General features: G+C 46.9%; 5 protein-coding genes across 5 annotated transcripts; 3 read left to right on the top strand and 2 right to left on the bottom strand.

Annotated features, from left to right (window-relative positions):
- Window positions 1–189: 189 nt before the first annotated feature.
- EDB93DRAFT_1156599 (thymine dioxygenase) lies at window positions 190–2,230 on the bottom strand. The gene is made up of 12 exons (XM_041449903.1): window positions 2,198–2,230; window positions 1,765–2,135; window positions 1,640–1,715; window positions 1,394–1,581; window positions 1,211–1,335; window positions 1,081–1,153; window positions 960–1,025; window positions 838–895; window positions 682–782; window positions 613–624; window positions 473–547; window positions 190–422 (listed from the first exon to the last, which is right to left on the bottom strand). Exons 2-12 carry the CDS (start codon window positions 1,927–1,929, stop codon window positions 381–383), a joined length of 981 nt encoding a protein of 326 aa, XP_041305915.1. The 5' UTR covers window positions 1,930–2,135; window positions 2,198–2,230; the 3' UTR covers window positions 190–380.
- Window positions 2,231–2,817: 587 nt separating this feature from the next.
- EDB93DRAFT_1241503 (cytochrome P450) lies at window positions 2,818–5,023 on the top strand (the record flags this gene model as incomplete). Its single annotated transcript, XM_041451883.1, has 13 exons — window positions 2,818–2,984; window positions 3,040–3,079; window positions 3,130–3,283; window positions 3,333–3,463; window positions 3,515–3,879; window positions 3,932–4,127; window positions 4,178–4,240; window positions 4,299–4,347; window positions 4,398–4,418; window positions 4,470–4,588; window positions 4,639–4,677; window positions 4,725–4,826; window positions 4,883–5,023. The coding sequence occupies 13 exons, from the start codon at window positions 2,818–2,820 to the stop codon at window positions 5,021–5,023; spliced, it is 1,587 nt and encodes a 528-aa protein (XP_041305914.1).
- Window positions 5,024–6,723: 1,700 nt separating this feature from the next.
- On the top strand, window positions 6,724–9,518 carry EDB93DRAFT_594168 (laccase). The gene is made up of 13 exons (XM_041456795.1): window positions 6,724–7,149; window positions 7,203–7,254; window positions 7,301–7,369; window positions 7,421–7,551; window positions 7,607–7,635; window positions 7,688–7,762; window positions 7,816–7,843; window positions 7,895–8,630; window positions 8,680–8,700; window positions 8,751–8,899; window positions 8,956–8,979; window positions 9,028–9,092; window positions 9,142–9,518. Exons 1-13 carry the CDS (start codon window positions 6,965–6,967, stop codon window positions 9,222–9,224), a joined length of 1,647 nt encoding a protein of 548 aa, XP_041305913.1. The 5' UTR covers window positions 6,724–6,964; the 3' UTR covers window positions 9,225–9,518.
- Window positions 9,519–10,133: 615 nt separating this feature from the next.
- Window positions 10,134–11,859, top strand: EDB93DRAFT_1105326 (uncharacterized protein; the record flags this gene model as incomplete). The annotated part of the gene is made up of 8 exons (XM_041447493.1): window positions 10,134–10,670; window positions 10,836–10,856; window positions 10,914–10,976; window positions 11,026–11,092; window positions 11,144–11,154; window positions 11,187–11,224; window positions 11,452–11,527; window positions 11,581–11,859. 8 exons carry the CDS (start codon window positions 10,134–10,136, stop codon window positions 11,857–11,859), a joined length of 1,092 nt encoding a protein of 363 aa, XP_041305912.1.
- A 1,095-nt stretch (window positions 11,860–12,954) lies between these two features.
- On the bottom strand, window positions 12,955–13,973 carry EDB93DRAFT_594328 (uncharacterized protein). Its single transcript, XM_041456796.1, has 3 exons — window positions 13,426–13,973; window positions 13,115–13,370; window positions 12,955–13,060 (listed from the first exon to the last, which is right to left on the bottom strand). Exons 1-2 carry the CDS (start codon window positions 13,806–13,808, stop codon window positions 13,118–13,120), a joined length of 636 nt encoding a protein of 211 aa, XP_041305911.1. The 5' UTR covers window positions 13,809–13,973; the 3' UTR covers window positions 12,955–13,060; window positions 13,115–13,117.
- Between the last annotated feature and the right edge of the window lie 524 nt (window positions 13,974–14,497).

Raw genomic sequence — 14,497 nt, 5'->3', positions numbered from 1 at the left:
GCTCACTACACGGCGACGCAGGGTGATGACGCTAATTGGACGCTGGATGGACATTGATCCATGTATATAACTCGATACACGTGTACTTGAAGATCATCTCCTTAACATATCCGCGAATCATAAGTTCTTCCACGTTATCGTTTACCTGTGAGTGTTGCCATCAATGCGACGACCTTCCGGACACCTTCCCAAAGCACAACTTGACAGCATCAACGCTAGCATCCACAGGACTATCTGAGAATACCAATACAATATATATATACATAACATGACAAATGCCTAAACATATGCCACTCCTTCCATAACTATTCCGACCCTCGAAGCACCTAGGAAAATAGATAATTACCAAATTATCTACACGTCCTTTACCTTGATTCAACTTAATAATTTGCGGTAAACCGCTTCATTGCATACTCCTTCACCTGCACCAATTTTAGTATCCAAGCACCTCGACTTCGACGAGCCAACCTACCGAAACAGGCTCGTACTTTTTGGGCTGATCTGCCGACCACGTGCCCGGTATAGCGTCGATAATCATAGACATGTCCTGTAGCCACCCATGAATAGGCATAGGTACAATGAAAGGGACAACGGAAAAGTGAAAAGACATACGGGAGCACAGAACTGTAGACATTGTATGAGATCAATCTAGTCACAATGTCTAAATCAAGGGGAACTTACGTAGGGCATAGAATACCGGGACGGAAGCAGGCCATCTTTTGCTAGCACACCCGGCGGTGCTACAACGCGGTGCATTGTACTCCGTATCGTGTCATTCGACCCTACAATCCACAAGTCAATACAATGGTACCAGTCCACCAGTTGCAGAGCCCCCACATCGTCGCAAAAAGTCGCCTGCGTTGAGAACGATCGAGTTAGGGATGGGAGGCACTGCCTATTTACACATTCGTATTAGCTATGACATTGGTGTGGAAGTGGGCTTGAACAAGAGTACGGACCACATACTTCCCAGGCTCATTCGGGTCCTCGACTTCCAGTCCTCCTATCTCACCTTGAAAGAGGAACTGCCTTGGGTTAGCTTTGCTTCTTTGAACAGACCACACGAAGGGAGAAACTAACTGTAAGCGTGTCGAAATCTGTATGAGCTGATATCCTTGTTAGCTTGTTTGTCTCGAGCAATTCAGATGATATGCTGCGTGATACAGTATCATTCAATCTCGTACCGGCCGTGAGTGAGTAAAAACCCTACCTAGGATAGTGATGTAACCTCAGCTGACTATTTGCCGTCTCGTGATACCTCAAGAACCACTCCTCCTCCAAGCCAAAACCCAGTGCAAGGGCTCGGAGGATAGTCTGTTCGACTTTGTGACATTTCTGTATACTTCGTCAGAATCCATGTACATGGAATTTAACCACGAGGGAACGTACTCACCCAAAAGAAGGATAAACAGGCTTTGTTGAACCCGGGGAGTACGCCATCGGGCGGCCAGATGTTTGGCATAAAGTCATTATTCTCACTCCCGCATTCGAAGGACTCCTTCATGCTTGGCGGTGCAATAGTAAATTCGTCCCCAGAATCCGAGTATTGGATTTCTTTTTCCTGGCAAGGGTAGGAGTATCCTGAGAGACGACATGTGTGAATGCGAGTAAACTTGCAGTCAATAATGAAGATTCTAACCTCGATGATGATTTCCAGAATCCGGATGAGGCGCAAGCATTTTGGTTTCGTGAGGAAGGGCAAAAAAGCGTTTCAGCTTTCATGATGTAAGTTAGGAATTCTACGTGAAGAGGCGGCTGATTCACCCAGTCAAACATCTCTAGGACCTCTCCCTCCGGAATACCAAAATTCGTGAGATAGACAAATCCAGCGGATTTGAACGAGCCGAGGAGCTGGTCTGCAGCCTGCTGTTTCGCAGATCCATCTAAGAACGGAGTAAAATCAACAATGGGGATTGGATGAGTCGACATAGCAGTGTTATATGGTCAAGTGATGATCTACGAAACCAAGTGGATCAGTCTCACAGTTTGTTGCAACCCGCCGTTTTAAACATTCAGTAGTAGGCCATATAAATCAGTTTCGTCACTGAGAAATGTTGTAATCACTATGAAATTGGCCAGGACCCGGCAGGTTGAGATTCAAGTAGTTCTACCGTTAGTATTCTGACGCGGCTTTTCTGAAATTTGCCGGTCAGTGTATGAATTGACACGTAGCAAGTACTTCAGTGATGTTGCTCACCGTACTTGATAACCTAGATGGATCAGGTCTAAATCAATGAGAGTATGGCACGTGATCATGCCTTTCCGCAAATCGCTCCTCGGCCCTCGGAGCCGCAGTGTCTCGTGTCCTCGTCCAATTGACGACGGTCGTTGTAAGCTATTGACCATCATTTGATATCACTCTCCTTCCAAAGTTTACTCCAATGTGCTGGAGTTCCGACTCCTTCGCATGACCATATCTTCCAAGTTCCTTCTGGCAAAACTTCCTCTCGTGACACTTCATACAATGCGTGTGAGCGTGGATGCGCCCAAACCAAAGATTTATTCATCCGTGCTAATATCAACCAATCCCTGAGTATGGCAGCTTCTTCTTTTAAAAGTCAATGTATCCGCTTATTACGCAGCAAATGCACTCAAGTTTATTTTGCTTCATTGTTACCAGTCATGTTAATTTGTTATCAAGCAGGGTTTCCGCCAACTTACGTGGCAGGTGACACCTTCCGAGGATGTCCAGGTTGGGATAAGTCACCTGGACATATTGTCCTAGATGATATTGTCCCATCTCATGAGATACTATCAAGCATTGTACCCTGCCCTTCTATCTCACTGCCAGTGCCACTCAGTAAAAGCAGTAACACAATGGATTCCACATTTTTGTTCTCCATCCTCCTAACTGGTGGTATAACATGGATCATTACCAAGTTACTCAGCACTGGAAGGCGCGAGCAGCACCTACCTCCTGGTCCTCCGACTGTCCCCATACTCGGAAATGCACTTATGGTCCCGTCCAAATTCGCCCAACTTAAGTAGGGTGTCGCATTTTCCTCGTATCTACAACGCTACAGACCTCATTCGTTTTAGATTTACCGAATGGGCTCGACAATATGGTGGTATTTTTTCTGTAAGAAACGTTTGCTACATCTCTGCCGTTGCCTCTGACATTGTTCCTAGTTGAAGATCGGCCACGGCACGGTTATTGTGGTATCGGATGCCACAGTTCTGAAAGAATTCATGGATAAGCGAAGCAATGAAACGTCTGGTCGTCCGTCATTTTACACTGGAAGTCTTATAACGGATGGATATTTTATCGCGGAAGCAGATTCGAGTGCGTTATTTTTCTCTCGCCATCTTTTCAATTTTTTATCGGTCGTCAGCAACGGATATCTGGCGCATGGGCCGAAAGGCGTTACAGACCCTGTTTTCCCCACAAAGTGTGAATAAACACCTGCCAGTCGCTGTAGCAGAGAGCTCGCAACTTCTATTTGATTTACTCTGTTCGCCTCAAGTATGGTTCCTTTCTTTCCATAATCTATCAAGCACTCTCATCTCCTCATAGGACTTCGAAAAGCACATCGATCGTTACACGTTTTCAATACTGTTGTCTATAGCCTTTGGGAAACGCTGTCCGCGCCCTGACACGGAGGAAGAAAGACTTTTTTATGAGGGTGTGAGGCTCACCGTGCAGGTGGTGTCTGCTGAGGGGCCTCCCGTCGATCTCCTCCCTATTCTCAAATATGTCCCGGAACGGTGGGCGTCATGGAAAGGAATATGCAGGGAGGCGAGGACGCTGCAACGTCGATTATATTTTGGGTTATTGGAAGAGGCCGAGTCAAGGCTTGCCAGAGGAGAAGGTACTGGTTGCTTTATGGAAGAAGTCATTCATCGTCAAGAAGAGCTTGGAATGTCAAAGGACGCTGCTGCGTGAGTGCGAACTCTGAATAAGATCTTCAGTAATTCTCATCTCGCGCTGTAGCTGGTTAGGTGCGATTGTGCTCGAAGCATCGCATTCTTCTGGATCCTTCATTTCTTCACTCATTCTATGTTTTGTTGCCTTCCCCGAGACACTGCGAAAGGCTCAAAATGAAATCGACTCCGTCCTACCGGACGGGCGGTTACCCACAATGGATGACATTGCATCGCTTCCGTATATCCGTGCTATCCTAAGAGAGGTGAATTCTTTTCTAGCTTAGCAATGATAAATCAGGCTGACAGTCGTCAGGTACATAGATTGAAACCAATGGCACCGCTTGGAATGCCTCATGCATTACTAGAGACTCAAGAAGTGAGTCACGATCTACCAGTCACAGGTTTCCCCCACGTTGACCAATGTATTCCGCCAGTATCGAGGCTATGTTATCCCCAAAGGTACAACCATTTTCATAAATGCTTGTATGTGCAACATTCGCATTCTCAAACCTATCAAACTGACCATCGAATAGGGGGCATCTTGCATGATCCGGGTACATGTGTCGTGATTCCAATATAATGAAGGCCTGCTCAAATATTACCAGAGGTCTTTGACGAGCCCGAGGTCTTTCGACCAGAGAGATTCCTCCTCTCCGAACACGGGACAAAACCTGGTGTGGATAGCAAAGACTGGCGCGCAAGTATACCATTTGGAAGCGGAAAAGTACGTCTTGAGCTGGAAGCACACAATATGTATCTTATGATGTCCTGCAGAGACTCTGCCCTGGGATGAATTTAGTCAACACAAACCTGGTATGTGACACTTTAACGCCCGATTTCTGGCCTGAACAGTCAAGCAGGCGTTTACCATTGCCACTTTGGTCTGGGCGTTTGATTTCGCTACTGCCATTGATCCAGTTACGAAAACGCCGATCCCTGTTGATATCGATGCGTACGAGGAGGTGTGTGCCATGGTTGCATCGACATTGTTGAGGTTCAACCCAAACAAACTCTTTAGGGTCTTGTCTTCAGGCCTCGTCCGTTTGCTTGTTCGATCTCACCAAGGAGCGAAGCAAAAGCAAAATTGATCAGACAAAGGTTTACTGATGCGACTCCTGCTCTCTCTAAATACGAGCTGTTCCTGACGAAGGAAAAGTGATTGCTTGCGGAAGAACCTAAAGTGTACTATGCAGTATTACATCCAAGCTGACAATACTGGCATGCCTTAATACTGATATAATCACTTTCGAGCCTATGTTAGTATGCCTGGGACGAAGACCAAAAACAGGACGATGATGCTTCCGAGAGAAGTAGTGATCGCACTATCATAATCAAATAGGTGGGAGGGGATGAAGTTTTTGAAGCTGTGGAGATAAGAATCAGACCCGTGTGTACGCTTCAGAAGCGCCTGGAGGGTATACTGTAGAGTAAGGGGGTGTGACAATAGTGAGCATTCTTTCTGCAACAACGATGAGCCGCCCCGTGTCTTAACTGTCTATGAAAAGGAGTCAGTTAAACGTAATGAAGCAGCGTGAAACGCACAACACATGCAACTAAGTTAGAGAGAAAAATCACACCCGTCCAAAGTCCACTTCGACTGTGCTCAGCACCATCAACCTCCAGTAAAATATGTCGGCTCATTCCAAACACCACACCCTTCGAGAGTTTGAAAGTTATAAAGAAAGCGTAAGTGCAGTTGCAGTATTCCCCTATCAAAGACGAATGCGGACGACGATGGAGGGGCATAGCAGTATGTGTTGGCATTGGAGATACATATCATGGAATGGGCAAATCATATGTAGCAAGCGGTGATCTGATAGGAATCGATGTCATCGTCCAGTGGCACGAAGAAACTGGAAACTCGCTCACTGCACCCAACCCGTCAAAGCAAACTTCGGTCACTTTCGAATATCCTCGCTAAACTTTTCTCTGAATGAAATGGCGGTGACTATTGGTTTATCACGGTCCACGGAGATAAAACGACGATATTGCAATGCACGACTGGTAAAACTTGGCAGCTGCTCAATTTGGGCCGTGCGGTGATAATGAACGACGTTGGCTTGAGGGGCTTGGAAGGAACCGGAACCACGAGTTCAGGACTCATCCAAGGCATTGGTTTGTCAGTATAAACCAAGTATCCGGTTCCTAAGGACCGTCCAGGTCCAGAACATGCGAGAGTTCGAGAGACAACACCATTTCAAGTAATAAGTTTGGGACTACAAGCCCGAAAGGTGTAGTAATCGTTGAATCGAGTTTAGTGCGCCGTCAGCTTGAAGCAGAGCAGTGCGGTGAAATTACAGATGAGAAAGTACCCCTTAGTTATACATAGCTGAGTTGGAGTTAGTTGGAGTTAGTGCCGGATTAATAAATTTCAACATTATGTAATGTGCCACAGGAACTTTGGTAACCAAGTCACCTGACCGTTCTGAATTTTGATGTAATGTGTAGTTCATCCGAGTCACACAGTGCTCGCTAGTGAGTTTTGGTCAACTACTACCGTGTCCGAGCTAACGCCTTCAGGCCTTGGAACATTATCGGAGGGCCTGCCAAGGTTCTCAAACCTGAATGCCCATGCATCCTTCATTTGATGCGCGGCATGTCAAATTTTGTGTGCTGAAAGAGTGGACAGCAAACCGCTAAGGTTTCAAATCTAGCTGTCGAGTTGACCACGACGTTTATCCCACAGTGTCAGTCTTATGAGGAATATCATCTGTGAATTTTCCAGTCATTTCAAACTCCAATCACGATACGTCATCTTGCTTCCCCTGTTGTCAACTTAGAACTTTGGACACGAGAATTTGATCCACTGCCAGGAGCCACTAGCCTATACTAAAGACCGGAGATATGATATATCCAATTTCACAACGTGCACAGCACTACCCGTCTTTTTGTGCATCCAGAGTAGTTTGTGGCTGCTCTAGTAGCAACCCAAACATTGACTCCGACTGTTCCTCGACTTAAAATGCCGCCACCACAGGCTCAGTGTTGCTCGATCCAATATAAGAGGTCGGCACACGATCTGTCTATTCCCTTGCCTTCGAGTTGATCTCCACGTCTGCGGCTAGTGTCAAGCAGGATAGTTTATATCACCCTGGTCACAATGTTTCTCCATACTATCCTCGCTGGCTGTCTTCTTGCCTCATCACATGCAGTGTCGATAACTTCAAGATCTGACTCTGAACCCTTGCAGCGTTCTCCGCCTAGCGCGGCCCTGTCCACCATCGGACCTGTCACTGAACTTACTATCACCAATAGAATAATCGCGCCCGACGGCTTCAAACGGTCGTAAGTTAATGCTCACCTGTCCCCCTATATCCCTTTATCTTCCCCCCGTACAGGGCTACGCTCGCAGGAGGGATCTTTCCTGGTCCTCTCATCAAGGCGCAGAAGGTTCGAACGAGCATTTTATTCACGTCTGACGCTAAATATCTCGAAGCATGACAACTTTAGCATCGCTGTCGTAAACCAACTACAGGACAAAGACATGCCTTTGTCGACGAGTGTAGTATGTTCTTTACTCTTTCTACCATCATAAGGTCTCTGATACCCTTCAAAGCACTGGCATGGCATCTACCAACAGAAGACAAACTGGGCAGATGGCACTTCATTCATCACTCAATGTCCGATCCCTCAAAATCGCTCTTTTCTCCACCAATTTAGCGCACCCAACCAGACGGGAACCTTTTGGTTCGTGTTCCTTATTTTCTAAAGAGGAGGATTGCTAAGGCATTTCGTACAACAGGTATCACTCGCATTTTTCCACCCAGTATTGTGAGTGTCCCTGATTATCTTCGTGACCTTTGCTACACAGCTTCATGTCCAGGTGATGGTCTTAGAGGACCACTTGTCATATATGACCCTGATGATCCACACAAAGACCTGTATGACGTAGATGACGGTTCGTATCCTTGCTTACATACTTAGACCGATCCTTGACCAGTATTGGCACAGAGAGCACAGTACTGACGATGTCCGACTGGTACGAGTTGGCTCATCCTTTTGCATTACAAGTCTTTACAAGTTTCTTCAGGTACCACGATCCTACGAGTGTGTTAAATAAGATCATCGGCGCCGTTACCTACAACTCCACGCTCATCAACGGTCTGGGGCGCTACCCTGGTGGACCCATGTCACCTCTTTCCGTCATGAACGTTGAGCAGGGCAAACGTTACCGGTTCCGCGTCCTTAGTCTTTCTTGTGACCCATCATATAACCTCACTATCGATGGCCATATCATGACCATCATCGAAGCTGACGGCGTCGAAACTGTCCCTGAGACTGTGGATTCGCTTCCGGTGTTCGCTGGCCAGCGCTACTCTGTCGTCATCCATGCGAACCAGCCTGTGGCGAATTACTGGATTCGTGTACTACCCAACCTTGGAAATCAATCGTTTGTAGGGGGCTTGAACCAAGCCATCCTTAGGTACAAGGGTGCGCCCGAGGAAGATCCTACGAGCTCTCCCGGACCCTCCATTTTGCCATTCAACGAAGCAAAGCTTGCTCCTTTGATGAACGTTCCGGTCCCCGGTGTGCCTGGGATTGGCAAAGCAGACATCAACATCAACTTAGTTGCTGGTAACGTGAACAACCTCTTCACGATCAACAACGTTTCGTACCATAATCCTCCGACGCCAGTCTTGTTGCAAATGCTCAGTGGGGCTCGACATCCTTCAGATTTGCTGCCGAACGGAAGCGTATACGAACTTCCCCCGAACAAGGTCGTAGAGATCTCCCTTCCCAACACGGGTTTGGCTCCTGGCGGTCCAGTAAGCACATCCTGATATTTTTCACTCCTGTTGCTCATCATCATTCTAGCATCCTATGCACCTTCATGGAGTGCGTCGTTTTGTTTTCTGTATCATTCCCTTTTCTAATGCAGCTGACAGCACAAATTTGCCGTTGTTAGAGTTGCAGGCAACAGTACGCCAAACTTCGTTAACCCAATCTGGAGAGACACTGTAAGTATGGGAAACCAGGGGGATAACGTTACTTTCCGTTTCGTCACGGACAATGCTGGACCATGGTTCTTCCATTGGTGAGCATTTATTCTCGTTGCATTCCATGACACGCCTCTCATGATGTACTTGCCAGCCATATTGACTTCCATTTGAACAAGTATGTATGCAGTGGTAATATCTTCGTCATGCACTGACTTCTCTCTAGCGGCTTTGCGGCGGTTATGGCTGAAGCTCGGAATCAACTTCCCATCGTCAGCGAAAGCATACCAGGTATGGGTGCTGTGTTAATTATGCAAAGTAAGCTAACTGAGCCTTTTAGAAACTTGGGCCTCCCTGTGTCCTACAGACAATCCATATACTGAATCACACCTGGGTTCCTTTAATACGAGCATACTAACATGATTGCAGGCTATGGTTGCTCCCAAAATATTCTTCGACTGCTTTCGCGAGGTATATCATTATTTTATTTGCCGCCCCTGGGTTTCAAAAGTCTGGATATACACATCGCCTTCACATCATGATCATAATGACTCATTTGATACTGGACTTAATAACTTATCTGCGTAGATCGTGGGGGCGGGGGCATGTAATACGTGTAATTTGGCTGTACAGTATAGCTGTGCTGTCTCCAGGGGTAATGCATTGACCTAAATATTATGGTCGTTTCCGCTGATCGTTGGACTTACATTCAGACCAGTGCCTACGGACCAGTACCACATAACAATGTTCGACTAATGAGTCTAAGGTCGCTACGGAAGTTGGCCTTGCTGTTGACAGGGTGTCAACTGCGCTACCCCACTAGTGGCAGTGAATCACTGTTCGGGTGGCATATATATATGCGCTTCACATGAGCGCTAGTGCATACTGCATCGCCGTTACACCGTCCGTGTTATGATGATTCATGGGATTGATCATGCACGTCGTAATGGAGGAACACGGCTGTGCACAGGGGGTGACATTGTTGCAGTCGTTGAATAAAACTTCAAAGGTGGTTGATAAAATCAATCCCAAGCAAGTAGCAGGTCATTTAAATGTAGGATTTTAAATCTGAGGCATCGCGACCTACTACTCAACAGTGCATCACCCTTTGCTTTGGTAGCCGCGGCATTTCAATAACTGTGACCTGTCACAAAGCGAGGTCAACACCTTTGTATCACTTTGACCCAGCCTTCATCGACATCCACGACGTACGCCACTAGCTCTTCCAACAATAGCTTTTTCACCGAACATAGTATGGACATGGGTCTCCTCTGGGGTTGGGATAATCACCATTAACCATCATTCCAGCTGTCAGAATCCCGACGCCTCATTATGAATTCACTGGGATATGAACGTGCACCTGGTCCATCGCGGCGTAACAACGGTCATCGTCGGCCAAACCTTACGTCAGGAGATGCACCATCGAACTCAAAGACTGGTCAGCGACGCAAGAAATCACGCTCCCCGGATGCGTGGAGTTCTCACCTTCAAGTTGCCGCGCAGAGATCTGAGCAAGTTCAACCCGAAGGAGGGAAGAAAAAGAAATTGACAAATCCCTTGCCTTTCGACTTTCTTGCACCACTGGACGATACCAATTTTGAGAGAGGTCGCAAGCACAAGTCCAAATCACGTCAGCAAGGTCGCCAGGCAGTAGAGCACCCTGCTACTGCGTCGGCTCTTGCCGTAGAGAACAAGCCAAAGAAAGACAGATCCAAGTCGAGAGACTCGGCCTACCGACAGATTTCGAAAGCCTCGGCATCCGATTCTGAGGGTGTCCAGGCGCTTGTGGACCTTCACCTCGAATACCAGGGTCCGTTCACAGCCGCTGAATTTGCTAAGCTTAAGCGAGAAATTGAAATATGGAAGAAAGTGAGTAAAATCACGTCTCGACGTTCATCGTCTGAAGAAGGATATGGATATAGGTGGCTCATGATAACAAGAAGACGATCAAGAAGCAGAATAAGGTTCATATATGTGCTCTCCTTTGGCAGATTCGTTTACAGTGCGATAATAGATAATTGAGAGCTTCGCCAGAAAGACAGTGCAAACGAGAAGGTTAGTGTGGCCACCACCTGTTAATCCATTAACTTATTCATGTGAATGCTTATTCAGAAACTGAAGGAGACCGAAAGTCAAGTGAGCAAGGCACAGAGCAAGGTGAAGAAGTCTGAAGATGTGAGTTTTTTGAAATCGATGCGCATGATGTGCTTTAACTTTTACTCAGGCCATCAATAATGTGGAAACGAGTGTTCATGCCAAATTTGCATGGAGCTGTTACTCAAACCATATGCGTGAGTCTGCATTCCCCCATATCAATGCGAAAGCACTCATGATTCTTCCAGGTTGTCACCTTGTGGGCACGTTCTTTGTGTTTCATGTTTACAGGAGTGGTTCAAGAAAGCACCCCCCAGCGACGATGAAATGTACGACGACGACGACCCCGATTACCTACTTTTTCGAAAAAAGACCTGTCCATTCTGTCGTGGTAATATTCGTATCGGCCCATTCCCGTTTTCATCGTCAAATCCATTGCATTAGCATTGTTCAAGGTTCGGGGAACATCTTCTAGTACCTCATCGCCCACTGCTGGATCCCCCTGCCGCTGACGCAGATCCATGGGAAGGATTATTCCCGCCTGACGACGAAATAGAGGACTATGGAGCGAGATGATGACGATGACGAAGAAGAAGATGACGATTGGCTCGATGAAGATGTCTTCAGTTACGGTACGGGCCAGTGATGAAGATACGATATGATGGCGACTAACGGTTTACCTCAGTGGGAACCACCAGCGACCATTATCGACGAAGAGGACTATCTCTTCGACCATTTGAGCCACAATGACCTCAACGTCCTTCGGCGCGGTGCTACGCTTGCTATGCTCCATGAATATGCCGTGTACTATGTACATGATGAAGGACTGATCGCGCACGACGGGCTCAACAATCGCATCTTCTTGGGTGGAATATTTCCCTTAGCGCAGATGATGAAGATGGTTTCGAGGTACATTGATTGGTCACACGGGACATGGATGAGCGCCCGGAGCGTTGGAGGATGATACAATCTTGAAAATGGGAAGTATGAAGCCCATCGTCTCATCCCAGAGGATGACGTGTGTGATTACAGTGACAGCGACTCTGAACACTACATGGCAGAGTCTGATGTTGACTTCTAATGCTGTTTAAGACACTACTACCCTTTCAGACATTTAACTCCCTTGTGTTGCCCTTGTACATAGATCCTTATCCCTGTGGGTGTTTTCAACCGTCAATCCTCGGGTCAATCGCGGTGTATTTAAAACTATACATGTGAAATTCCCTACGTCAATATTGTACATTGTAGACTAATGGGCCTCGCAGGATTTGAAAGGCGTTTCGAAACTCCGGAGTAGTCAAAAAAACGGCTCCTCCCGTGCCGAGGAGCCAGCTATTATTGCAGACGAAACAACAGTTGGTCGTGAATAAGTAAGAGAGCCTCAAAAACTAATCGAAAAGAACGCAGGATTGACAGCTATTATGAGTATTGAAATGGGAGGGAAAGGGAGGGAGAAGAAAAGGTTGAAATAAAGGATAAATAGGATAAATAAGAATATATAGACGCACGCACGCATATTATACATTAAACAGTGGCAAACGGCGGGTCGTGCACGGAACGACTATGAAACAATAACGCTTGCAGCAGCGTCGGATTTTACGAACGTAGCGCTCCCAAGTACCTAAGGTCCAACGACCAACTGCTCGGATATGTTCGGGAGACACACCGGCCGCGGCAAGAGAGGTAGCACCTCCGGCTCGCATGGAATGACCTGAAAGGAGGTAGGAAAGTAGCGGTGAAGACGCCAAATGAACCAAGACGAGTGGGAAGAGTGCCGTCGCTCTTAAGCCAAAGAAAGGGATGCAGTGGAAACCTAGAGTCGCGGGAGGCAAGAAAACGTGTAAGGAGAGGATAAGGGTCAGAACCAACAAGCACCTGTTGGATAACAACCCTGTTTCCTTCATACCAGGACCCCGGCTGCTCCCTATACCGCATGTCCGCAAATTTTCAAAATTTTCCTTGCGGGGCGCAACACTTTTGAGGCTTGCGGGGCGCACTTCGGACATGCATGGTGGCCAAAACATACCAAAAAAGGAAATTTTCCGAAACATATTACTGTCTACTGAAGTACCTAGGCAAACCCACAATTCTGCTTCTTGCGAGACCGTACCGCGAACTGCGACGCAATAACCTCGCGCACTGCCATCATCCCAGCTGCTTCCCACCTGTAGACGATGATAAATTTATGTTTTACAGTGTTTTATAGACTTCAAACTCACCGTTCAAAGGCCCATGGTTTCATAGCGTGATACCGGCCCTCTGAGATGCTGAGTGCGGATGTTCCGAGATTGTAGACAAGCTCCTTGATACTGGCAAGTGTCCATAGGTGTCCTGATACACTCCTTTGTCTGGTTATCCACATACTTCGTGGATGATGCTGTGCTGGTGGTATGAGAGGGGTGCAATACCAACTGGTTTCCATGGCTCGTAGCACACGTCAACGACTCATGTGCAGGTGACCGAGGAGCCTTTTGACTACAATTATTTGGTGAGTGATGGGTTGCCGTCACCTGACAAAATGATAACTCACCAGAGCTCAAGTGCTGTTTCCATTCGAGGAACCATTGCAGACAGACAGGATCCTTCTCCGACATCTTGCTCGACATGGGCAAAGGTATGCAGAAAGTTGTGTATAAGGAGAAAATCTGCCTGACTCGATTTCAAAGATAGTAGGCCTCCTTTTTGTCCCCAACCAAAGATGGCATGAACGGGAGCATGAAGCTCCTCCCAGTGGTCCGCAGAATGCTGGAGTGTCAGGTGCTTAACTCCGAGGATACTCTCAGATGCTGGTCCTTGATTGCTGACTGTCAGAGCAGCTTTTTTCAGCTCGTCTAAGATATTTTGCCAGATCATAACACAGACTTCAGAAGGGTGCAGGAGTTGGATGATACAAAGAATGCTTTGATTCTGCATTGACTATGACAACTAATGTTCTGCACAAGTGTACCATATGTCAGTAAACATAGCTACATGGTGAATCCCAGTGTCTGTTTAGGAAAACCAGGCAACTAAGTTGGTCAGTGTACTAATATTAGCATGGATTCACGGCCTCTCGAGGCGCTACCAACGGACATGGGGTATGCACTACAGGCTTGGGAGGTGCACTTTTAGGAGCATAGGATGGGTAATTTTGAGGACTTGCGAGGCGCTACCAGTGGACATGCAATATAGGGAGCAGCTGGGGTCCTTTCATACTGCATATCCATTTTGTCCCGCTGGACCAAAAAGGTGAAATCCATGCAAGAGACAGCAACTGAAGTGCGCAAGGTGAACTTCGAAAAATCTCTCAACAAAGGATCATCAGATACTACCAGTTTGCCTAAGCGAAGAAGTCCGTAGAATCCACAGTGTAATTGAGTGATCCAAAGTAAGTCATCATGACTTAGCGGGTGAGTGAGAGATCCATATACACGCTCTAAGTCATCCCGAGATAGAGGTTGTTTGCACCGCACTGGATGCCCCAAGCTATGAAGGGCTCCATGCAATGTTCTTCTGACAAGGAGGGAGTGATGAGATTTTTGGGCGTGCGGGAAATGTGGCTTCAATTGACTAACAATACCCAAAAGATATGCCTCAACCAAATGAGGTTGGATGTGATGAGA

The sequence above is a fragment of the Suillus bovinus genome, assembly GCF_016758785.1.
Source record: "Suillus bovinus strain UH-Sbo-P2 chromosome Unknown EDB93scaffold_43, whole genome shotgun sequence".
In the NCBI taxonomy this organism is placed as follows: domain Eukaryota; kingdom Fungi; phylum Basidiomycota; class Agaricomycetes; order Boletales; family Suillaceae; genus Suillus; species Suillus bovinus.
This window is presented reverse-complemented; position numbering and strand designations above follow the sequence as displayed.

Bases quoted from the DNA above. Each gene is read 5' to 3' on its own strand.
- EDB93DRAFT_594328 (XM_041456796.1), bottom strand. From the start codon at position 13,808: ATGCAGAATCAAAGCATTCTTTGTATCATCCAACTCCTGCACCCTTCT. The intron at 13,371-13,425 runs GTGAGTTATCAT...AAATAATTGTAG, and splicing joins GAAACAGCACTTGAGCTCTG to TCAAAAGGCTCCTCGGTCAC.
- EDB93DRAFT_1156599 (XM_041449903.1), bottom strand. From the start codon at position 1,929: ATGTCGACTCATCCAATCCCCATTGTTGATTTTACTCCGTTCTTAGAT. The intron at 783-837 runs GTGGGGGCTCTG...TGTGGATTGTAG, and splicing joins AGGCGACTTTTTGCGACGAT to GGTCGAATGACACGATACGG. The intron at 423-472 runs GTAGGTTGGCTC...AAATTGGTGCAG, and splicing joins AAAAGTACGAGCCTGTTTCG to GTGAAGGAGTATGCAATGAA.
- EDB93DRAFT_594168 (XM_041456795.1), top strand. From the start codon at position 6,965: ATGTTTCTCCATACTATCCTCGCTGGCTGTCTTCTTGCCTCATCACAT. The intron at 7,552-7,606 runs GTTCGTGTTCCT...TTCGTACAACAG, and splicing joins AACCAGACGGGAACCTTTTG to GTATCACTCGCATTTTTCCA. The intron at 7,763-7,815 runs GTTCGTATCCTT...GTATTGGCACAG, and splicing joins CCTGTATGACGTAGATGACG to AGAGCACAGTACTGACGATG.